The sequence below is a fragment of the Styela clava genome, chromosome 3 (genome assembly GCF_964204865.1).
Source record: "Styela clava chromosome 3, kaStyClav1.hap1.2, whole genome shotgun sequence".
NCBI classification, from domain to species: domain Eukaryota; kingdom Metazoa; phylum Chordata; class Ascidiacea; order Stolidobranchia; family Styelidae; genus Styela; species Styela clava.
The window spans coordinates 15,984,170-16,009,010 of NC_135252.1; the positions used below are offsets into that span (position 1 = coordinate 15,984,170).

Here is a 24,841-nt window from a genome sequence, read left to right on the forward strand (position 1 = left end):
TCATGGAAAGCCACATCAGTTTCCGTCTCTCCCCCGGCAGCACCATTTTCCAAAGGTAACTGCTTATAATCCGTAGGCACACGAAGTTTTGCTATTTACAATGTCTAAGAGAGTTTTTAATCTGTGGCGGCCCCCTAAAGACAAAATTTGGTGGTGGTATTTTATGTCGCTTTTCAATCTAGAGAATTTGGGGGGCCAATTCACTTTTTTATTTCTTAGCATCTGGTCGTTGATGATTTAAAAAAAAATTAATTATAAATATACTGATGTTGTGGAAAATTTAGTGATCTAGGGAAAATAAACATCACCCGGTTGACGAAAACATGGGCGAGTTTAACAAACTGCACGCGTTATTTACTAGCGACCCTTCCGTTCTTGCAAAAATATCAAAAGGGGGAGTTTAGATCCTGAAGACACCCCGGCTGCGCCACTGTACAGAACAATCATCAAAATTAGATTTGAATTTATTAGCACAAAAAATCAGTAAATAAATATATATGAATAGCTCATTAATTTGATCTATTTCAGAAATATTATTAATAATCCAACACGCCCCAGCAGACCATGCTCCCACTGCTTAGTTGGTTAGTTATTGCACATCGGAGGTTAAGCAAGGAATGTATGAAGTCTTTGCATGGCTAAATTTGGGTTTGTAGCGCTACATATTTTACGGCATCTTCAGTGCAAGGAATTCTTCTTTTCTCTTTTGATATTCATCCAATCTTTGCTGGGCATATCTGAAAAAGGAATCAACCATATGGCTTCTGCCAGTCTTTCTAACACAGCGCGATCGTGCTGAGCGTTGGGAATACGCTCGCCACGGCTCCTCTGCGTGGGTTCGACTCCCATGCAGGTTATGTGCGAGAGGATTGCTGGACTTCTCGCCGCCGTGGGGTGTTTCACGTAACCGCTGTCAGTTGCGGCTTCTTTCACCATCAAGTCCATGCTACTGAAAACAACTAACTAATCCTATACCCGACATGGAATGGTAACCGGGCGAGAATCCGTGGTTCGCATGTGGTTAAGCCGTCTTATCGGCTTTCCTCCCCCCAGGATAAAATATGTAAATCCTATCCTAACACCTGGTATATAGGCGTGCAACTGCCCGTCTACATCTGTATCTGTGGTGGTGATTGAAGAATATATGATTAAAATAAGAAAGCTGCAATGGGAGAATATATGTTGCTTAGAAAAAGTATGGGAGTGTCAAGTTGCTTTCAATATTATATTAAATGAAGCTTGTACAGGGATATATGAACATTTTAAAATAGTTTCATTCGAAAATTGATTATTTTGATCAAACCAACATCTAAACTCTGACATTTTGAGAATACAAAAATCGATCAAAACAAGGTTTATCTCGCCTCAGATTTCAATATTACAAATTTGAAAGTATTACATTAGAACATTCTTGTTTGAGAGCGTTTTTATCAACTTTAGGTGTAATTTGTTAACAAAGAATACTACTACATACCCCAGGTAGTCAAATTCAATGGATGAATATTTTGCTTGCGTCAGTGACCAAGTTCCCCACAAGAAATGTGCTGCCTACAATAATGAACATTCACATTAAATAACTTGTCAAAGACTATAAAACAGAGATTTAAACAGGCTGCTAATACTGTAGGAGTTGAGGTGGCCTATAATAATGAAAACCAAATAGAGAGTTGCATACCGATCAATAAAGATCTATACTTCTACCAAGATTGATATGCTCAACCGTCCCAAATAACAACTTAAGGGTGGGGATATTTAATTGATTTGGCTCAGAATCCGTTTGCATTGCTATTATCAAACCATTCTGTGGAAACTATGTTTAATAATATATCGGTTCTGAGAATAAAAAATATTGGACCAAGGAAAACAATACAATTATACAACATAACATTTGAAATTTATCTTCATTCAATGTATGTGATTTCAGGAATTACCAAATATTGCTAAAGAAAGTCTCTAAGAGGATTTTTACCCAATGTATCTTTCCTCACAAAATTATAGACATTTGAATGAATACATTTACAACATTGTACTATGAACTGATTTGATTAAAACCATATTTCGTAAGCAAATTGGAGAGTCTCTACAAAATGGGTAACTTGTGTAAACTATACACTATATAGTACTACCAGTACTATACGCAACATACACTATATTCATTTTTCTATGCATCTACCATACATTTAAATGATTCAACTATAACTCATTTAGCCATCAACTCACCAAAGCAAACTTATTGACTTGAATATACAATCTCATTATATCATGATCTGATGGTTCTGTTCCTTTATTCCAATGTTTCAAGTATTCTTTGATCCAATCGATTTGAAGATTATAATCAGGATAAAATGAAAAGTCAGCATCATCGACTCCTATAAAAGATTGAAGCCTTAATCATCAGTGTAAAGTTTATGTCTTCGACTCAACTATAAAAAAGCCAGATATCAGTTCGAGCTTGCAAAAAGTTTGACCTTGGCTCCAGCTCAGAGGAGACCAAATCTTGATAAAAACTTATTAATACATACACACATTTGTTGGGATTACCAGTATGTGATCAATTTTTCGCGTTTCAGATTACTGTCAGAAATTTGGGCCTTTACGTATTATATCATTAGAGGTCTGAAATTCTGACGCAAAGAATTCGGATTTTCAGCTTGGACTCCATTATCAAAGAAAACATGCCAAGTCCTGCTTTTTACAAACAATATTTTACCTGCGAACTCACAGAAGTGGTTTGCGATATCATAAGCTTGAAAGTTCATTCCAGTATATTCGAAGTCAATGAAATGGACAGAGTCTGGTAACAGAAAATATTTGTCATATATAATTTAATGAATTAGTTACATCTCTCGGTTTGCCAACGATTATTTAAGTTGTGTAATTCGAGAACATGGTCATTTTGGGAGCTTGGTAACAGGAAATAGACATACCGCCGATACCGGCCTTCAAATTTGTTGATGGATTAGTAAACTAATTAAATTTTGTTATGTCCTGTTATATAGCTAATACCATATATATGTTCAAATTAAACCTGATTATGCCTGGCCACTTACAATCTGTTCATATAGAAATATTATTGTCGTGAAGGGTTTATGGATGTTGATTATTTTACACTATCAATACAATAACTTATAGTTAAATGAATATATATCACTTAGCACTGGTTATATTACTCACTTTTTTCATCATTATAAATAATGTTATTCAGTAAAAGATCGTTGTGACAATATACTAGTTGAGAGCCTAATTTGGACAGATGTTCTTCTAACATGTTCAATTCCTTGTGAAGTTCTTTTTCCAATGGGCCAGTATAACCATTCAGACTGAGAAATTTCAGTGTGGTGGATTAATAATGAGTTGGCAATTCATCCTCTTAACTTAGAAATAAAGTTATTGGTATGAGTGATGATAAGGAAATGATTTAAGTTCTCAATGTTGTTTAACACTGTTAAGAATGCTTAGTAAAATTAATTCTAGTTTTAATTACTTATTTTATAACCAAATTCCAGAATCCAAACCTCTACAGCTTAAAATGACAGGTAATACATCTCTAATTTCTTACCTCCTTCCAGGTGGTGAATTTTCTGAAAAGCTCAAATGCAGAAACTTATTACAGTATCGAAATACAGCAGGAGAATTGCCATTGCAATCAATTTCAGGTTGAATCTCATGCAATCGTGCCATCTCTTTTGCTATTAATCTAAATATAATAGCTGATATGGGATTTCATCATCGAAAAAATCATAAACACAATTTATTAATGAAGCATTTGTTTCATACTTCAAATTTTTATTGCATTGAAATTCTATCTGGAAAAAAATGAAACATACTTTTCAATCTATTTGAAATTTCTCAGAAAATAAATGAATTGGATAAGACAGTAATCAGAAAAATATAGAGCATAGTAAAAAGTTAACTATGCAGCATTATCAAATAAACTTTCTATGAATTTACAATACTTTCTCTCATTTCCTTTTCTGAACATGACTTGATTTAGAATATCAGAGAGATGGCCTAGCGGTTAAAACATTAAACTTCTCTGTGTTGGTTTGGCATCGCGGATTACACACCCTGTGTTCAAATCCCACTCACCCCACCTCACCCCAGTTGTAATCAATCGATTAAGGAACCGGAGAGAATACGATCTTTCCAAATAATAGTAGCTCATTATATATCGGTGGCTACTAGTGTAGGGCCTTGTTCAAAGTGAAGATCAGAATACGCATCGTATAAAATATATAGTACATAATGTATTTTTCAATATGGGTTTATCCTCGTTTCTCACCTGTATATTTTTGGATCTCTGACTTGCTCACGAGAAACTGTGTTTCCAGGTATATATTCATAACATAGGCCGTTACTGAATATACAATAGAGATTGGGGGCACATCCAGCTTTGTGCAATGTTTTAAAGCTTTCTACCTATAATATAAGAGATTGAGATACTTAACTCTTGTGATATTGTTAAATGATAATGTGTTATTCACAATTGTAAAATCAAAATTAGTGTGTCTATTATAAACTTAAACACACTTTAAATAGAAGAAAAATTACTTTAAATTTTAAGCTTTCTTTGAAGTATTGTTTTAACTATTTTCCAATTGTGCATGTTCTTAATATTATTTTATATCACAATAATATTACACGATTCTGCCAAAAAAAAAATAAAAAAATGCATTGAAAATACAAAATCAGTATCTGAACTGTACTGAGCAGCACTATTCACGTATACTATACCAGATTAATGTGGTGGCTCACAAAACATGCATGTTAAACGTGCATCAATCAATCTAACTTTTGAACTTGATACCATTTATTCAATCAAGTCTGTCTATAGACATAATCATTTAAGATTAGAAAATAAAGGTCACATATCAAATTGATTACATAGGCATATATGTTATAGAAATTTCCTCTATCATAATTTAATGTTACCGAGGTCAAATTTCATTTCTGGTGCAACATGTAAAGTAACCAAGTATGGGAAGCTTTGGCAGAAATAATAATTATTTCAATGGTCAATACATAATGAGGGGGTACCAATGAGTCATAAAATAACTTGTTAATTTATTGGGTATAAAACGATAATCAAAATCATTTATTTAATAGAAAACTGAAAAAATCGCTAGAAATTTAATTACCTCTGCATCTCTGTCCAGAAAAATCTCAGTTTTATTTCCATTTATTCTGATAAGCACAATGTCAGATTTATTCTCTTTATGTGTAAAACCTAACATTTTATTGGTGATGCCGTTTGAAAACACCTGCAAACAATTGTATTGAGTTATTAAAAAGAAACAACGTACAAAAACTCATCAAAGACACTACTAGCAAAAATGTTAATATACTTTACTTTCATGGTTATATTTTCTTTGCTCCAGTTGGGTCTGACCAGGTGAAGTATCCGATCAACACCCTTTTCATAATCCTCCATATCAAGTGTCAGATCAATTTTTAGAGGCTCCACATACTGCTCACTCGACAATGCCATTGTATTTTGCTTGCAGTGAACTGGCTTTGTTGTAGTGTTTCAAAACGGTGTTAATTATTAAAATAATGATTATGACAATAGGTAAATTGATTATTTGTAAAAACATATTGCACCGCTTACATAAAGATCAACATACAATATTGCAAGAAGGCAACATAATAATTGTTATGGAATGAGTACATCCTGACATGTAAGAGAAAATTCAATGTGGTTGCAAAGCACTAAATATAGTACATGATATGATAAGTTCACAACTAAAATATGTTACACTCTTGCTTGAATGAAATGCAAACATTTGTTCAAATATTATTTGATTTTGAAATATTACAAATTCCTTTTAAACTCTTAAGAACTACCACACATAAACCACTACCTGACTACCTAAAAAATTTAACACACCTTCAACACATATCTTATTCTAATGTCACAGAGACCAGTAAATTCAAGAACTGAAGCATTATAGATCTAACGATTCAACACACTTGATACTAATCAATCATTGAAACCACCTACGACAACCGTTACTTAATTTTATCCTTCAAAACTTTAATCACTTCCGGGAATACAATTGATTGGAAATGCCCTCTGTCTTTAAATTTATGAAATTCAGTATTCAACTGTTTCGACACTTCAAGCTGTTCATTCCAATCTAGAAACGGGTCATCTTCTGATCCAAACTGTACAATCCAGTTTGTATTTTCTCTAGCTTTATCCCACAACCATGGTCGATTAAAATATCCCGCTAAACGTTCATTTTCAAGCCCACAATCTGTTGTATAAGCTCCCACAAGAATAATTCCATGGACTTCGTATATTTCACTAAAACGAATCGCTGCAACTGCTCCAGAACTATGTCCTATAATCACAGAGTTCTCTCCAATCTTCATTTCGTCTCTCATAAAAGGAACCCAGATTTTTTCTCGAGCTATCACAGGATCAGGCATGTTTCTCATCTTTAGAGATAAGTCAGGAAACTCAGTTTTTATTTTATCATAAACCCAGCGATACCACATGCACTCGGCAAAAATATCGCCTCCACCATTTCCTGGAATAATAGCAATATCTTTGATAGCTGACATCTTAATTTTTGAAGGTTATGTTATGATACGCACATTATTTACACACAGTGCATATGAAATGAAAAATAAAAGTTGTTTATTAGTATTAATTAATCATATTTAATAGTATAATTTGTCACCTGGTACCGCCAATTCTCCAATTACTCCTTCAGCGGAATTCACACAATCGTGTGACAGATAATTCGCCATTTATTCTGGCGACTATGTCCACAATAGGACACATGCTAACTCGCGCTCTGAATATGGCTATTGGTGTATTGTTATCATTTTATCGATGCGTCGTTCTACCTCTACCGCCATTTATTCCTGTGTTCGCATTGCATATGCCGGTATGACTCTTCCGTCAATTACTCGTACGCGTAATTGTAAATAGTTACGCTCTGTAGTGTATCCTATTACAAAAATACGGTTACGCATTGCGGTCTGCAGAAATAGCTTCGCCCTTTTTATATTGCTCAGTGCATTTGCATCTTCGATTTAAAAGTTGTTGGCCTATTTTTATATCGTAAGTCTTTATTTTACTGTGTACTTTCGCTGTTTCTGGTTGACGGGCGCATATATATAAATTATATACTACGTGTTAATAATGTCTTGGATATATGTTAAGTTCTACACCCAAGCTATTATAGAATAAGGGTTCAACTGAATACGCTTACACTTCTTTATTACACCAGCACAACACAAGATGCTTACAGCAACAGAACATACTAGCGAGTGACGCAACTGCGACACGTTAGCACTAGACGTTAGCACAGCGTTTCCCAACCTTTTTTGGTCGCGGACTAATTTCTCATCAGCGAAAACTTTTGCGGACTCAAGGTGCGTTTATTGCAACCGTACTCTGTGTGTATAGGCGATAAAACCAAACACAACGGAATTTGAACGAATTTCAAAATCGAAAATTCGACGCTAAAAGAGCCGACTTTTTATTGTATAATGGCCTTTTCTGTCGCACTATATTCAATCCATGACAACGACGAGAATTTAAAATGTCTATGTCTTGAAATGTCTTCTATTGTGTTCATGGTATCTCGCGGCTGCGTCGACTTATGACAAGATGATAGCATTACTTCTTTAAAATGCCACAGCAATCTGCTGACATATCGCACGATTATATTTAGTTTTGATACATATTTTTAGAGATCTGTCAAATTTGTTATCGTCGTTAAAAAAATCCTACTATCTGCTATAAATTTCCAGAAAGTACAACTTGATTTAGTACTTATTAAAAATATTTTTATAGTATATATATTAGTAAATCAAAAATACATATTCACCGCCTTGCTTCATTATTAATTTAATGGTGATCATTTTAATCTGCGGTTGTGTTGACGAAATAAAAGCAATACTAATCAGAAAATATCATGACAATTCGTGGACACAAAAATGCGTTGTAAAAGGCCCGATTATATTTTGTTTTGATTCGTTAAAGCGTTTTTTCGGGCGCGTACAATCATAAAACAAAAATTATGGTGTTCTCCGTTTTATTTTTAGTAATTTGTATAGCCGCTTTTCATTTTAGAAAATTTGGGTTGCCCCCATTGACACCTACTAGAAAAAAAATTATTCCTCGTTGTCGAACTCACGAGAAACACCACGCGTGTGGTCGTGTATTCGTCGGAAATTCGCTAGTAAGTTGTGAAATCCAATCGTTTTGACCAGTCGCGTCACCTGGTACCAAATTTCCGAATAGTGAATTGCTATTCTAATAGTTAAATATTCGAATATATATATGCTCAGCCATACTCAGTAACTAGTAATAATTGACTTGATAAATGTTATGTGAATAATCTTGCTCTTTATGTTTTATGTGAATTTTAACCTAAATCGTAACTTGGCTGATAGTTAGGGTTAGTCCAGTGGCGGCGCGTCAATAGGGCCAACCGGGGCAATGCCCCGGTTGTTTTTTCGGTATAATAAAAAATATTCGAAAAATACCTCAATATCGGTTGCACAGACTGTCTACACTAGCCATATTCTCCCGACATGGTTCATTTTTCGCTCGCAAAGCCTTCGCCGAACGTCGACGGGGCGACGCAGATTTTGCCCCGGTTGCTCATTGTATATCGAATTCTCTCTTTTATCTTCCACTCGCCGCGTTTGTCTCGTTTGTTTTCTGTTTCTTTTACTAAATCATCGGGGCCGATCGGGGCTAGCCCCGAAATTATGACGACACAATACCGACGTTTGTTACAACAACGTAATGACATATTCACGCATTCCTTCTCGTTCGTTGGTTGCTTGAAGAGTTGATAGTTTCCTCGCCTTCGTTTTTGTCGCTTGTTTCGCTATTTGAATCAGTTAGAACCTTTAGTCCATTTGCTTTCGATTTTCCACATTCCTTTTGAGCTCCTCACTTCTTTCCGGCTTCGCATTTCTTAGCCTTAGACCTCATAATGAATAAGGTTGATGCACTACTTCGCACTCCGTTTTCGCAGCTGCCGCTGGAACAAAAATTACAAGTACAACGTCTTGGGCCTTATCAACCAAAAAATTGTTCACTGAAACAATCCCATGACGGAGGAAAGCGTCGGCGTACATTCTGCGCAGAAACTTGGTATAAAAAACACGAATGGTTGTGTTACAGCGAGGACAAAAATGCACTTTTTTGTTTTTATTGCCTACTTTTTGCTACCGCCCGTGACTCACGTTGGTGTAAATTTGGTTTTAGAGATCTTAAACATCTTTCCGAGCGTGCCAGGGATCATCAATCTTCTATGGAGCATCTGGACAATGCAGTAAAATACCGAACATTCGGAAATGTTAATATTGCAGCACAGTTGGATGAAGGACGCGCGGTTTCTATTCGTCGGCACAACCAAAACGTCGAGAAAAACCGCCATGTTCTCGGTCGATTGATAGATGTTTTGAAGTTCATTGGTTGTCTCGAGATGTCCCTCCGTGGGCACGATGAACGGGCTGGCTCTTCTAATAGAGGGGTATTTTTGGATATGGTGGAATACACCGCATCCCTAGATAGAGTATTGAGATCATCTTGATGCAGCAACTGTTTCGAAAGGGACATCTAAGGATATCCAAAATGATTTGCTCGACTCAATGTATAAAATTTATTCACAACATTTGGCTCTGGAAATTGAGAATTGCCAGTTCCTTTCGATTCAGTCTGACGAGACAACTGACATCACGTGCGTTTCCCAACTGGCTGTGATTTTTCGGTTTGCGAAAGATGGTAAACCTACCGAGAGATTTCACAGCTTTGTACCAATCGTTGATCGCACTGCTTGCGGGATATCGGCTGTACTGAAAGAAGTGTTACAGCCTTACAACGCGAAGTCAAAATTGATAGCTCAAACTTATGACGGCGCGGCAGTCATGAGTGGGTCGAAACATTGTGTTCAAGTTTATATAAAAGAAGATTTTCCTCATGCGCATTTTTTACATTGTTATGCACACCAATTTAACCTCTTTATTAAAAATATGTGTCTTGATACCCCTCTCGTCCGTATATTTTTTGCAAATGTTTCGGGGTTTTCTTCATTTTTTTCCGTTTCGCCCAAGCGCTCTGACCTCCTTCGCCAGATATGTAGCCGCCGTCTCCCAGCTTGTGCACCAACACGTTGGAACTTCCAATCACGCGTGGTGCAGGGCGTGTCCGGAATTAGGTCTGAGCTCATTGAGTGTTTCAATGGCATTCAGAGTAGAGATGTACCGATACCACTTTTGTCGCCGATACCGATACCGATCCGATACCAGCTAAAAAAGCCGATACCGATACCGATATGCCGATACTACAGAAAGGCCGATATTACCGATATTCCGATACCGATACTATGTAAATATTACTTAATTAGGTGTGCTGTGTAGGGCAGACGGGTTAAAACAATGGTCTTTGAGCGTTGTTCATAGAACACATTATTTCAGATCGAAATAAATATATATCACATAATATGAAATTAATGTTTGGTGTTTGCTTTAACTGATTAAGATACACTGTACAGTAACGCTAGTAATCTCGGTGTTCAATTAGAAAACTCATAAGCCGGGATGTCCAATTTGAATTTAATGTTAATATCGCGACCTTCGTATATCGTTATTCGTGTTTAAAAGAATATCGAATATCACCCACACATTCTAGAGCCGCCGTCCTACGTTCGAATTAAAAGCATTTTTCAAATATTTTATTTCGTGGCTAATCGTAATCGTCGACGCAATAAGTCAAAGCCAACATGAAAGAATATCAATCAGCACTGACCAAAAGAAGGCCTACATATAACCGTCGAGGATGTTTTTTTACTTTACTATTTTATATTATTATACAATTGCCATCATATATTTTGAGACAGTCTAGGACTCTAGGCCCTCTGGGGCTAGGCGGTCATGTCAATATATCTATAAAGAAATTGTGTAGTTAAACAAAATTAATATCTGCGAGGGATAATTGTGTCGGAATTTAGTTTATCGATGTCGTCTGACTAAATGACACTCGTACTTGACGACAAACAGTCAGAATTTATGCCCGTGCCAAAAGTCCATGTGCCGTTAATAAGGACCCCAATTCCACTGTATGATTTAAAACTGGGCGCCTAATTGCTTTTTGTTATGTGCCGTGTTGATATATTTCTTCATAATTACTATGTAATATTAAAAATATCAATATAAAAATTTGACAGCGAAAATAGCTAAAAATACGTGAATCCTATTCTCTCGCGGGGGTAGGGACATGTATGGCTCATAGCTCACGATATCTCCAGACAAAAAATAAATTAAAAAGTAGTATTCCAACTTATCTTTTAAAACATTCTGGACCATATCAAAAAGGTAAATATATCGGAAATATCGGCCTTAATCTAACCGATACCGATACATGGCCGATACCGAAAAAATGGCCGATATTACCGATACCCGATACCGATACATCGGTACATCTCTAATTCAGAGCTCTCCGGTTTGGGACGAACGCTCTGTGAGAGAGGCGGCAGGTCTAAAGGGTCTGCTAGAAGATGGTGAGTTTTCATTTTTTCTCGCTTTTTTCTCCACAATATTCTATCACGTGGATGTATTATACGGCGCATTGCAGTCAAGGCTAATGGATGGAGCGTCTGTGCAGTCGTGTATTTCAGACTTCTGCGATGCTGTATCTCGTATCCGGGAAACAATAAAATACGACGACACATGGAGTGCTTCTTTACGCCGCGGGCAAACAACGCAGCGTTTGATTTTGTCTGCAAAGGAATGCTGTGACATTCTGGTGAATCAAATAGGCGATCGTCTGCGCACTGAACACCTTGCCGCGTTCTCTTTGATGAACCCCAAAAATTTTTCAAAATTTGCACGTCAATTTCCCATCCATTTGTTGGCTACTGTCTCCAAATTTTACCCCATGATAAACGTGGGTAAAATGGAAAATGAATTGCGATGTATATACACCAATCAAACTTTTTTGAACATCACATCAACTTGCGCGCTCTATGGGTTGGTTCCTCATAGATAACACTCTAGTAACTACCTTTGCGGCGTCTGCAAAATTTCTGGACATCATTTTGACGACGCCTATTTCTTCCGCCGACGCAGAGCGAACATTCGGCACGCTGAAGCGTATTAAAACGTATCTCAGAAACACAATGAAGCAAGATAGATTAAATTCCTTGGCTGTTTTATCCATTCACAGAGACGTTATTTCTGGGATGCATGACTTTAATCAGCGCGTTATTGAGCATTTTGCTTCCAAGAAACCGCGGCGTGTTGCATATATGTTCAAGCAGTAGAAGTCTAGCAGCATATATATCTACGAGTGAGCGACGCATGTCCTTATCTTTGCATTAACTTTCCTTTCTTCATAGTAACGTTTTAAACCTTATTTTAGGTTTTGTCTGCTTTCCCGAAGTTTCTGTTAATATGTCATTGTATTTATCTGGGTAAATATTGCCTTTCCTTTTGAAAGAGGTTTCAAAATAAACTATGTCTATATTTATTAATCCCTTGGCTTGGACCGGTTTTAAAGACACTTTCTTATCGTTAAAAATTGTTGCTTTTGCCGATTGGTTGTTACCGATGGATTGGTTTTTATACTCATAAAATGATGGGAGAACTTACAGCGCTCATCCTGTCCCCGTAGATGGGGGTGACTTGGTCCCGCAGTAGCTTGCCCCGGTTGTCAAAATGACCACGCGCCGCCACTGACTGGGTTACCATATTTTTGTGACTTCAAATCGGGACGCCTCAAAAGACAACGACCCCTTAGCTGTGATTTTGTAACTTCACATTTTCCAATTTTACTACATAGGCCCACATTCCTACATTTTAAGCTGTCCCCGCTGTCTTTATTGACTATATTGTTATCAAAATTTCATGCGCATATTCTCTGTCCAAATATCGGGTTCAGTTCGAAAAATAGGAAGGAATTGACGTTAACGATACCGGTACAAATAATTCGAATTCAGACTAATTAGTATTGGTTTTACATGCGATACGTCTGCCATCAATGGGAATCAGCGGGAAACTAACGCATTCGCCTTCAGTAAGTAGGCTAGCGCTGCGCTACACAGAAACAACGAGAACATGTTTGTGTATTATGCTGGAAAAGCGGGACTTTTGGCTGACTTATCGGGACGGCGGGACAAAACGCTGAAATGCGGGACTGTCCCGCCTAAAGCGGGACGTATGGTAAGCCTACTGATAGTTAACTTTCGCAAAAACGTTTGCGGCCCGCAGCGAATTTCTGGCTCGTTGCGGACTCATTCAAACCCCTCGCGGACTCATTTGAGACCGCGGACTCGGGTTGGGAAACACTGCGTTACTCGACAAGGCATTATTAGCCATCATCAACATCCCTCTTTGTTTAAGATAAATTTCATAAATTATTTTCAAATTCAGAATAGGAAATATTCTCCTTAACCTATATTACACAATTCATGACCACTACAATTAAGACACATAAATGAGCAATAATATTTAACACTCAAATTCAAGATATATTATCGGTACCGAGTCTTTCATCCAAATAGGTCATAGGAGGTTTACGATTTCGACGAGGTCATTCGAAATCAGAGGTCGAGAATTGTCATTGGCAACCGAAAGGTTGTTCGGCTTATAGTCAGACAAGAATGGAATACTTGGTTCATATTTTTCGATACTACAACTTTCAGCAGGACGGATATGAACACGATTTCGTCTGTATGAACACCATCCTTCGATTTGACAATGTAAGATCGTGTAGCAATTTGTTTCACAATAGTTCCTTTATTCCATCCCTTCCGTTCTGGATGTTGAAAATATACAGCTTCGCCCAAATCAAGTCCTCGCATTGGTCTTGTAGATTTGTCATAACTCTTCTTAACGTTGTGCTTCCGATGCAGGCTTTTGAAATCCTAGTTTTCGTTTGGTTTCGTAATTGTAGGTATATATAATCGATCTGGTTGATCGACAAAATAGAATCTTTGACGGTCTGCTGTTCAAGTCTTGACGCGGCGTATTTCTTATTTCTAGAAGAGCTAGAAATTGATCTTCAGTCGTGTTTGCAGTCCTTTTCAGCATATTTTTGAAAATTTTCACGGACGATTCAGCTTTTCCATTTGCTTGTTGATGTCCAGGTGAAGATGTAACGTGATGAATTCTCCAATCACTCACGAATTTCTCGAATTCTGACGAGTTGAGATTTCTTCCACAATCTGAGATTAATATCTTTGGAATACCATGTCTAGCAAAATGCCGTTTCAGACATATGATGATTTGATTCGTAGTTGTCGTCGTCATCACATCGACTTCGAAGAAACTTGAGAAGTAATCAACCGTGGTTAGATAATTTTTCCCTTTATACTCATCACAAATCAAACTTTTTCCCAAGAAACACTTCCTTTGTTGTGTTGCAGTAGTGGTTCATTCTGATAATTTGGTTTCGTCTGCTGACAAGAAAAACAATTGTTAGCAATTTGCTCAATCTCTTTGGACATACCAATCCAAAAGACAGTTTCACGAGCACGGCGCATCATACTTGCATAACCTAAATGAGAAAAATGAAGTTGTTGCTTTATTTCATTACGCATAGATTTTAGGATCCATATGTATGTAGTATGTTTATTTGCCTCAAAAATGTAACAGTATCTGCATAATAGTTAAACGGTATAAAAGAGACGGGATACATGTGCAAGCGTAGTAGTATATATTTACGGTGCAAGACCCTACCGTCCTAAGACACAGATGTGGACATGCACGCCAACAAGTATAACTGCAGTTTAGGACTGCTGCGTTATAGTAGGACAACAGACGTGAAATATACAAATAAAACTCTTGTACAAATACAATACACAGAACAAAGAGGTACGGCACCACGATAATATGTACAATAGGCAGTTTATGGCACGTTCATGTCCCAGGTTCTGATGTGAAGGGATGGAAATAGAGTATAAATCGCATTTTTGTGTTTTTTTACAAAAGATTGCACGAAACAAGTAAAAATTTGTTCGAGACACCAACTTGCCAAAAACCAACGTTGGGTGGGACCACGACACCAATAAATTAGGTTCTAAGAAGGTAAACAATAAACGACATATGTAAAAATTCTTTGACACAGTTCTTTCACACAGTTGTTAGTCATAAGTTGTATGCGACAAAAGAAATGAGATATACGTTCACCTTTTAAAATAATATCATCTTGATGACTCAATGTATCTCTTATTGAAAAATATGGTTTTACACAGTCAGGTAAGTCATACGGTCATCCATGTTTTATATATCTCAGTAACTTCATCGATTTATCGTCTTTCATCATAGCTTGCTTCACATCTTCAATTCTTTCATCTGGAATTTGCTCTAAAGCAGGGGTCGGCAACCTTTTGAACCCGGCGTGCCAGTTTATGAATAATGAGCACCTTCGTGACTTAATGGTTTGCTTAAAATTCTTTCGAGAGGTTTATGATCGTTGTGAATTGTTGTATTGCGGTATATTGATTGAATCGTTCAAGTCCAAATACAACAGATAAAGTTTCTTTTTCAATCTGAGCCCAACTTCTTTCAGATTTTGACAAACCACGGGATGCATATTCGATAGGCTTCTCATTCTGCATTAAAACAGCACCAAGACCATCTTTGCTGCTATCAACTTGTAGAACTAGGTCAAGGTTAGGGTCGTAATAAGCTAACACGAGCGATTTCGTAATTTTACGTTTGACCAATTGAAAAGCTTTTTCACACTTTTCGTCCCATAGCCATTTAACATTCTTTCTAGTAAGGTTTCGAATTGGCTCTAGATCCCTGGCAAGATTAGGTAAAAATCTGGATAAATATTGAATCATACCACAAAATCGTTTGACATCACTGACATCTTTTAGCGATGACATTTTTACTATGGCCTCAGTTTTAGCAGGATCTGGCTCTATCCCACTTGTTGTAATCTTATGGCCCATAAAAGTTATTTCTTCCTTCATAATTCTTGCTTTGGTATCATTTAATTTAATGTTCTTAGTTCGGCACCTGATTTGGAGATTTCTCGTGTTCTCTCTCAAGTCTGCTTCAGCTTCAGATTTAGTGTCTTCACATTCAATTACTATGATGTCATCTGCAATTGTTATAACACCTTTTAATCTGAACAATGCTTCATTTAAACGTTTCTGAAATATTTCGCTGCTCACATTCAAACCAAATGGGAGTCTAGCCCATCTGTAACGAGAAAAAGGTGTGATCATTGTCGGTGACTTACTCGATTCTTCATCTAATATTACGTGCCAATATGCTTCTTTCACATCAAACTTAGTAAACACTTTTGCATTGCGAAGCTTATGCAATACATCATCAAGAACAGATAATCGGTAGTGTTCTCGTTTCAACGCGGCATTTAAAGGTTGAGGGTCAATACATATTCGAAGCTTTTTGTTGGGTTTCACAGTTACAGCCATTTGACTAACCCAATCGGTAGGTTCATCCACCGGTATTAAGATTCCCCTTTTTACCAGGTTATCTATTTCCGATTTAACTCTATCTTAAAGATCTATTGGGATTTTTCTACAAGGTAAAACTCTAGGTTGAAATTCAGGATCAACTTTTAATTTCGCTATTCCCAAGTTTCCCAAAGTTTGCGGTAGGTCAACATTTGCAATAAATTTATCGCTGTTTATTGTATCAATCCCATTTTTTATTGTCATTAACCCCAAAAGACAGTTGAAATTATTCTTGACAACAATAAATCTTACCTCTGCGACTTCATTATTTCGAGGATTTTTTACCTTTAAAATTGCCTCACCGAGTGGCTTCATTTTCGTTTTATTCCACATCACGAGACTGTCAGTAGTTGGTCTAATTTGGTCTTTCCGCACATATTTCTCGCATATTGTGTTGACATCTGCAGCACTATCAATTTGAAATCTGACTTTATAATTGTTGACTTCCATCAGAGCAGTAATTCTTGAACTGTTGACGTTATCTATATTCTGGACACGCTGATGACCTTCTTCAAGCGTTTCTTCATTTTGGTCATGTTTCTTCATTTGCCGAACATAGCTTGCGTTCCTACACTTCACTCGGAAATGATTTCTACCATTGCACGAGTGACAAGTTTTTCCGTAGGCAGGGCAATAAGATATTCCGAACTTGTGTCTTCGTCCACAAAATTTGCATTCTTGGTATGCATTTGGAATTTGCTTGTTGTGCTTCAGAGCTCTCTCCGTATTTTGGTATTGTCTATTTTTAGTCGACAAAATTCGTTGCTCGCTTTCAGAAGATGCACGGATCCCAGTCGCTTGCTTTTCTGACATTTCATATGTTTGGCAAATCTTTATGACTTTTGACATATTGAGATCAGTCTCCCACAACAGAATTTCTTGTAATTTACCGCTTACTGAGAATACGATTTTATCTCTTATCATTCGGTATTTGTTTTCAAAACTACAGGAAGCGGCTTTACTACGGAGTTCAACGAGAAATGTATCAAAATTGTCTTTGTACTGTATATTGAAAAAGCGAAAAGTCTCCATCACCTCTCATTCATCCGAGGATTACAGTGTTCAGCCATTTTCTGTAGTAGAACTTTAGGGTCATTTTCGTCCTCAGTCTTAATGTATACAAAGTGTTCGGCAGCTTTAATCATTTGAGCACCTGCGCAATATAAGATTATTGCCTTCTGTTCTTCCTTTGACTTGCTAGTAGAACCGCTGGCTAGCATGAAAACATCGATCTGTCTCTTCTATTTCTTAAAAATGTTTCATCATTCAGATCAAGAGTCGACGGTAAGCGAATTTCAGATACCGCTGCCACCATGTTAATAATATCTTGGTTAGATGATAAGTTCTACACCCAAGCTATTATAGAATAAGGGTTCAACTGAATGCGCTTACACTTTTTTTTATGGTTCCAACAAAGTGGGAATTTTCAATAATTAAATAATAAATAAGATAAAATAATAAAATAAGAGACACATACATGTATGTACAAATAGGAAAATAAGTATATACATTAACGACAGCATCATCAATCACATGTATTTTCATTAAATCTATGGTGTTTCGTTGTTCACTTCTCTATTATACCAGCATAACACACAACACTAGAATTCGGTTGGAAACCGAAGACTTATCGATCGGAGGTTAAGGATCCCCAAAACAGTGGTCTTACTCCATAGTGACACCGTGTGTCCTATCACTAATTAATTAATACCTCGCTAATTATAAGACATAATCCATCCAAAATCGATAGGATCCTGTTCCGAATGATGAATGCACATGCAAAATTTGGAGCAGATTCAACCTCGCTTTCGTGAGATATCGCGTGTATCTAACCAATGACATTAAACAACATGATGCGCAACTCCGGCATTTTTGTCCGAAGATCGTATTCGATAGCACGCTCCAATGCACATACTTGGCGAGACGAAAACGAGCGGATGTGTGCTGCTTTCAAGGCGTAGCACGAATGGTGTTCGTGCCTGCTTTGACAGTTGTTGTCGATTTTAATGATATTTTTGAAAGTTGGGGTAAAAAGAAATCGGTAAAAGGTAAGGTGAATACTATTGTTGTATATCACACCCGGGCATTGCACTGTTAAGTACATGTGGGAAAGCCAGCCTTTGTCAAATACTACGAAGTTATTAATTCAGTACGGTACGTAGTTGCCCATTTGCCGAAATTACATATTTACTTACCCCTTATGGTTTCAAATAGTTCATGCACCTCCAGTTAGATTTTTTTAATCAGTGAGGATATATACTCATTGTTGATTGCTGCTCATTGTAACATACTATTACGCATTCACTTTTATTTGCGTATTGAATCAAAGTGTTAACAAGTTCACCTAACATTTCACTCATACCGGTCTATATTGTATAGTCTGATTTCTCAAGTATTTGGAGCCACGAATGCTTGTAATTTTCTGACTAAACCCTTTTATTAGTTGGTTTGCGAACGAATCAGATGTGCGTGGAGTCGTAATTTTTGAAAACCAAATTTTGGTTAAAGACCTTGCGTGCATCATGTCAGGGGATACTGAAAGATTCAGTCTAAAGGGAATTATAGTTAATCGTTATATTTTTTTTTTACTCCACATCGATATATAACATATTTTATGTCTTTTCGTGCAACCGTTTAATTCTACGGTGCATTTCATCTTTTATGAATTTGGTCACTGATTTAAATAATAAAAAAACATGCTCGTAACCAGGATGTTATGTTTTTTTTTATTTTAAATACTTATGATGGATATTTGGTATTTTTTGTTTTTTGAAAATGTTCTTTTTTTCTTCAAAATATTTATTTTGAAATGTTTTGGTGTTTCATTAACTTTTTAAGCTATTAACCTGAATCAACAAGCGTTTTAGGTGTCGCTGCCTGAAGACCTCTTGAGGTCCCTCGCGACTCCTGTCACACAATTTAAGTTAGTTTCCACTTATATTTGTAATTATTTTTTTATATATCATACCATGTTTAAATTGTGTTGACGAATAAATGATGATTGATTGATTGATTATATACCAAATTCAGTAAAATATTTTTTAAATAAAACATGAGATATTGGATTTATTAGCTTTTCCATTCTGAATCATATAGACTGCTTTATTTATTCTTAACGAAAATTAATAAATCTCCTCTCTTTCTTCAGATGTGAAAGTTGTGGACAAACCTGTCTAAGCATTGCGAGACTCTTGCAGCACAAGAGGCAATAGCAGAAATAGCAAGTATATCAATCAAGAAATTAAGCCGACATAAAGCAAAACTTTCAACTATTCGTCCAATCTCAATTTCCTATTATTTATTCACAGGACAACTATAGCAGACGGGGAGATATCAGAAGTCTGGCGACATATCAGTGACAGTGTGATTCCGAGAAATATAATGCAATTGAAAATAGAAAATTGCAATAGAAAAACAACCTATGGAGGCATGCAAAGACATTTGACCCTCCGGTAGAGTTGTGTATGGCCCCCACATCCTGCAGGGCTTGAGGAAAATAACTAAAAATTCCAAAGCGTAAGATTGCATAAGCGGTCTTATTTGTAAAAAGGCACAAAACACGCCAGACATACTTAAAACAGCTTTGGAAATGAGGATAACGGGTACCTCACTGCACCTGTGTTATATTTGGTTCATCAACTTTTGGTAGTACTATAGAAGAAATTCCGGAAGGGGTATAATCATCATTCATGATAAAATACTATCATATATTTTTTGAACAACTTCAATCTATACCAGGGATCTCAAACTCGCGGCCCCAGAGAACTTCCAGTGCGGCCCTCGAACGCTTAACAGTAATTGTAATAGTATTTTGGAAGTTTTTATTTTTATCTAAATGTAATAGATTTTTCAAACCTTCTAAAGTGAAATTGATTATTCACACAGAAAACAATTTACTGAAAGTAGTTTTGAAATATTGATTTTTTTTGTCCACATTTTGACCCAATTAAGAATACACATCAAGCTAGCAAAAGAATACTTGAATAAAACACTTGAGTAATTAAATTAAACGCAAAGTACATGAAGAAGGTGGCATTTTCGAAGAAAATGGGAGTTGTAACATTTCTGCTCTTCACAAAATTCTGAAGCACATTGTTTAATTTGTCATATTTCCATCAATACAATCAAAAAACACAATAAGCTCAGCAGTCAATATGACAAATTCGAAGACCAACTTCGAACAGAAAATTTCCATGTGTTTGTATATTAATATAATTATACAACGACTTAGTTACTAAAAATCAATATCAATAATAATTCAAGCAATCCTATGCCACGCAATGTAGTGCGAAATGTCTTGTCGAAAAAATCTGTCATTTGTTTTTTTACTGATCTATACATGATAAAAGTAACTTTTTTGCATTACTGGAATTAATTAAACATTCGTAAAGATCCAGATAAACCCATGATCATGTGGCCTCGTTAGTTAGAGTTGGTACTATAAAATCATTTCAGACTGGCCTTAGTATGCTGGTGACACAAAAAAATGCCAAACGCCAGGACAAATGTAATTATTAAAACATTGAGTTTATACTGTAGTATTTTTGTTAATTTTAGGTTCATATATTTAGATAAGTTATTTTTAGTGTATGTATTATTCTTTCCTTATTCAAAGCTTGTTCAAAAATGATTTTGATGGTTGTACATAGAATTTTACGATTTTTTATAATAAATACTGTAACTTGCAAATGTTGCAATAATAGTGGAATGCAAACATTAATATGTAATTGCATTTGAAATTGAAGAAAATAATAAAACTTAATCCAACTGTTTAGTTGCATCACAATATATGTCACAAACTAAATTTATCTTAAAAATATCTTTTAAGTATACATTATCAAAAACTGTTTGCGGCTCTTTTTACAATTTTCAAAATGCAATGCGGCTCTCGAAAACCCATGAGTTTGACACCACTGATCTATTCTAGACGATTCAAGCATTGCTTTGGGAAATTATATCACTTCAATTAAATTGAAATAATCTCGCTATATTAAATACAAAATCGTTGCTATCATAAAGGTAAACCAATTCAGCCACTCGAAATATATTGGCCTTCACAAAGCAATGGAGGCAAAATTGAGAGTTCATGAACTATGAACATTTGTTCTTTTCTTTGTCTTGAACTTTCCATACTCCACAGCCCCTATTAATTTTTTTCAAATTTTAATTACCATGTGATGGTCATACATATCTTTAACTTGTATTTTCTGTCATGATGTATTATCTCAATGTGCCAAACTATTAATTAGTGTGCATATTTTGCTTCCAGATGACATAAATGTATTGTCATGTTTATTACCTCAGCTTGGAGTATTGACAAGAAAAAGGTGCCAGGAAATTAGGTAAAAAAATTTTCAACTCATTGTTATAATCAGAATTCACAATCAATAGGAATTATAAACAGCCAACAATCAGTGAGAATTATATGCGAAATCCCTCAGAATAAATTTGTCTAAAATCGGAGGAAGTCAAAAAATATAGGTAGTTTCTATCCACACAAGCATTTCAAGAAGACTTGCTCGAGCCAAACTAAATGAGCATCATCAGGTGATCGGTAAGGCTGCAAGTTGAATTCAGCCCTGCAACCTCCTGCATAGAAGATAATATTAATTAGTGGGCTATGAGCTAAATTCTTAAATTTAAACAAACCTATCTACGATGCATTATGTACCAGCAATGTTACCTACGATTAACTGAATATGTAATATGTCTAATAAATTCACCTACGAAAGCAAGTTCGATAGGCGCAAACTTTGTGTTATGGAATTGTATCGCAGCACAGTTTTGTATGACACCCTCTTTAAATGAAATTTCAATGATTAAGCGCAAACATTAAAATTACTAACTTTGAACTTTGTCATTATCTGCAAAATGTTCCACACAAATCTTTCCGCTATCGCGTTTGTAATCTTCTCTGATAGAAAAAAACGTCTATGATGTCCAGAATTGCTCTTTACAGCTTGCCTGTTATTCCAGCTTTCCAAGGAAGCAAAACTTCTTAGATATAGAGATTATTTTGTTTCGTTACAGGCGCAAAAAGGCAGGTACTACACGTAAAAAAGACGCCGAGTAGCAAAAGCGAGCGGAAAACGGACGCGAAAGGCGACGAGAAATATGTGCATTGGAGCGTATCATGAAATACAATGTTTTGCCTGTAGTCTTATGGAGTGACGTCAGAGTTGCCTATCATGTTGTTTAATGTCATTGATCTAACAGACAAACAAACAAACAAACAAACAAATACCTTCATTTTTATTTTTTGTGTATCCATCTGCTATCTGCGAGAACCTAATGGGGCAGGAATAATGACAGCGAATTTCTAGACGTGGGGAAAAAGTTTTTACTAATTTTAGTTTTTTACTAATAAAGGATTGTCATACTTTAAACTCTTATGATACTTCAACAAAACACTCCTTCTTTCTTTATTGAATCTATGCTAATTTTACTGCTTTACTCTTTCTAATTTTACTGCTTTACTCTTTATTTTCCATATTGAGTGGGTTTATTTTTCGCTATCAATGTGCTAAACCGAAGTTGTAGACTCGTAAAGTTTCAATCAGACCATCGACTAACATCAGACAAATTGATTTACATCGCAATACGCGAGCGTGCTCGAAATCATACATCTCCTCTTAATTATATCATAAACTCGCTGAAAATGTAAAATTACAGTATGAGCAATGACATTAAACAACATGATAGGCAACTCTGACGTCACTCCATAAGACTACAGGCAAAACATTGTATTTCATGATACGCTCCAATGCACATATTTCTCGTCGCCTTTCGCGTCCGTTTTCCGCTCGCTTTTGCTACTCGGCGTCTTTTTTACGTGTAGTACCTGCCTTTTTGCGCCTGTAACGAAACAAAATAATCTCTATATCTAAGAAGTTTTGCTTACTTGGAAAGCTGGAATAACAGGCAAGCTGTGAAGAGCAATTCTGGACATCATAGACTTTTTTTTTATCAGAGAAGATTACAAACGCGATAGCGGAAAGATTTGTGTGGAACATTTTGCAGATAATGACAAAGTTCAAAGTTAGTAATTTTAATGTTTGCGCTTAATCATTGAAATTTCATTTAAAGAGGGTGTCATACAAAACTGTGCTGCGATACAATTCCATAACACAAAGTTTGCACCTATCGAACTTGCTTTTGTAGGTGAATTTATTAGACATATTACATATTCAGTTAATCGTAGGTAACATTGCTGGTACATAATGCATCGTAGATAGGTTTGTTTAAATTTAGGAATTTAGCTCATAGCCTACTAATTAATATTATCTTCTATGCAGGAGGTTGCAGGGCTGAATTCAACTTGCAGCCTTACCGATCACCTGACGATGCTCATTTAGTTTGGCTCGAGCAAGTCTTCTTGAAATGCTTGTGTGGATGGAAACTACCTATATTTTTTGCCTTCCTCCGATTTTAGACAAATTTATTCTGAGGGATTTCGCATATAATTCTCACTGATTGTTGGCTGTTTATAATTCCTATTGATTGTGAATTCTGATTATAACAATGAGTTGAAAATTTTTTTACCTAATTTACTGGGACCTTTTTCTTGTCAATACGCCAAGCTGAGGTAATAAACATGACAATACATTTATGTCATCTGGAAGCAAAATATGCACACTAATTAATAGTTTGGCACATTGAGATAATACATCATGACAGAAAATACAAGTTAAAGATATGTATGACCATCACATGGTAATTAAAATTAATAGGGGCTGTGGAGTATGGAAAGTTCAAGACAAAGAAAAGAACAAATGTTCATAGCTCATGAACTCTCAATTTTGCCTCCATTGCTTTGTGAAGGCCAATATATTTCGAATGGCTGAATTGGTTTACCTTTATGATAGCAACGATTTTGTATTTAATATAGCGAGATTATTTCAATTTAATTAAAGTGATATAATTTCCCAAAGCAATGCTTGAATCGTCTAGAATACATCAGTGGTGTCAAACTCATGGGTTTTCGAGAGCCGCATTGCATTTTGAAAATTGTAAAAAGAGCCGCAAACAGTTTTTGATAATGTATACTCAAAAGATATTTTTAAGATAGTTTTAGTTTGTGACATATATTGTGATGCAACTAAACAGTTGGATTAAGTTTTATTATTTTCTTCAATTTCAAATGCAATTTCATATTAATATTTGCATTCCACTATTATTGCAACATTTGCAAGTTACAGTATTTATTATAAAAAATCGTAAAATTCTATGTACAACCATCAAAATCATTTTTGAACAAGCTTTGAATAAGGAAAGAATAATACATACACTAAAAATAACTTAATCTAAATATATGAACTTAAAATTAACAAAAATACTACAGTATAAACTCAATGTTTTAATAATTACATTTGTCCTGGCGT

The 24,841-nt window shown here is 35.8% G+C and overlaps 2 protein-coding genes across 3 annotated transcripts; both read right to left on the reverse strand.

The window, feature by feature from the left end:
* Positions 1-446: 446 nt before the first annotated feature.
* LOC120342451 (ethanolamine kinase 1-like) lies at positions 447-5,491 on the reverse strand. Its single transcript, XM_039411280.2, has 9 exons — positions 5,351-5,491; positions 5,139-5,261; positions 4,283-4,419; positions 3,560-3,697; positions 3,175-3,320; positions 2,711-2,794; positions 2,221-2,369; positions 1,475-1,548; positions 447-737 (listed from the first exon to the last, which is right to left on the reverse strand). Exons 1-9 carry the CDS (start codon positions 5,486-5,488, stop codon positions 668-670), a joined length of 1,059 nt encoding a protein of 352 aa, XP_039267214.2. The 5' UTR covers positions 5,489-5,491; the 3' UTR covers positions 447-667.
* A 21-nt stretch (positions 5,492-5,512) lies between these two features.
* Positions 5,513-8,667, reverse strand: LOC120342452 (serine hydrolase RBBP9-like). Of its 2 annotated transcripts, XM_078110592.1 has the most exons (3): positions 8,506-8,667; positions 6,687-6,803; positions 5,513-6,533 (listed from the first exon to the last, which is right to left on the reverse strand). In XM_078110592.1, exons 2-3 carry the CDS (start codon positions 6,754-6,756, stop codon positions 6,010-6,012), a joined length of 594 nt encoding a protein of 197 aa, XP_077966718.1. In that variant the 5' UTR covers positions 6,757-6,803; positions 8,506-8,667; the 3' UTR covers positions 5,513-6,009. The 2 variants fall into 2 exon arrangements, with proteins under 2 accessions (XP_077966718.1, XP_039267215.2); XM_039411281.2 differs by lacking the exon at positions 8,506-8,667 and having other exon boundaries at positions 6,687-7,244.
* Between the last annotated feature and the right edge of the window lie 16,174 nt (positions 8,668-24,841).

Coding starts and splice junctions, on each gene's coding strand:
- LOC120342452 (XM_078110592.1), bottom strand. CDS start 6,756: ATGGCGAATTATCTGTCACACGATTGTGTGAATTCCGCTGAAGGAGTA. Junction 6,534..6,686: donor TGGAGAATTGGCGGTACCAG/GTGACAAATTAT, acceptor CTATTATTCCAG/GAAATGGTGGAGGCGATATT.
- LOC120342451 (XM_039411280.2), bottom strand. CDS start 5,488: ATGGCATTGTCGAGTGAGCAGTATGTGGAGCCTCTAAAAATTGATCTG. Junction 4,420..5,138: donor TTCTGGACAGAGATGCAGAG/GTAATTAAATTT, acceptor CTTATATTATAG/GTAGAAAGCTTTAAAACATT. Junction 3,698..4,282: donor AGAGATCCAAAAATATACAG/GTGAGAAACGAG, acceptor TATTATATTTAG/ATTAATAGCAAAAGAGATGG.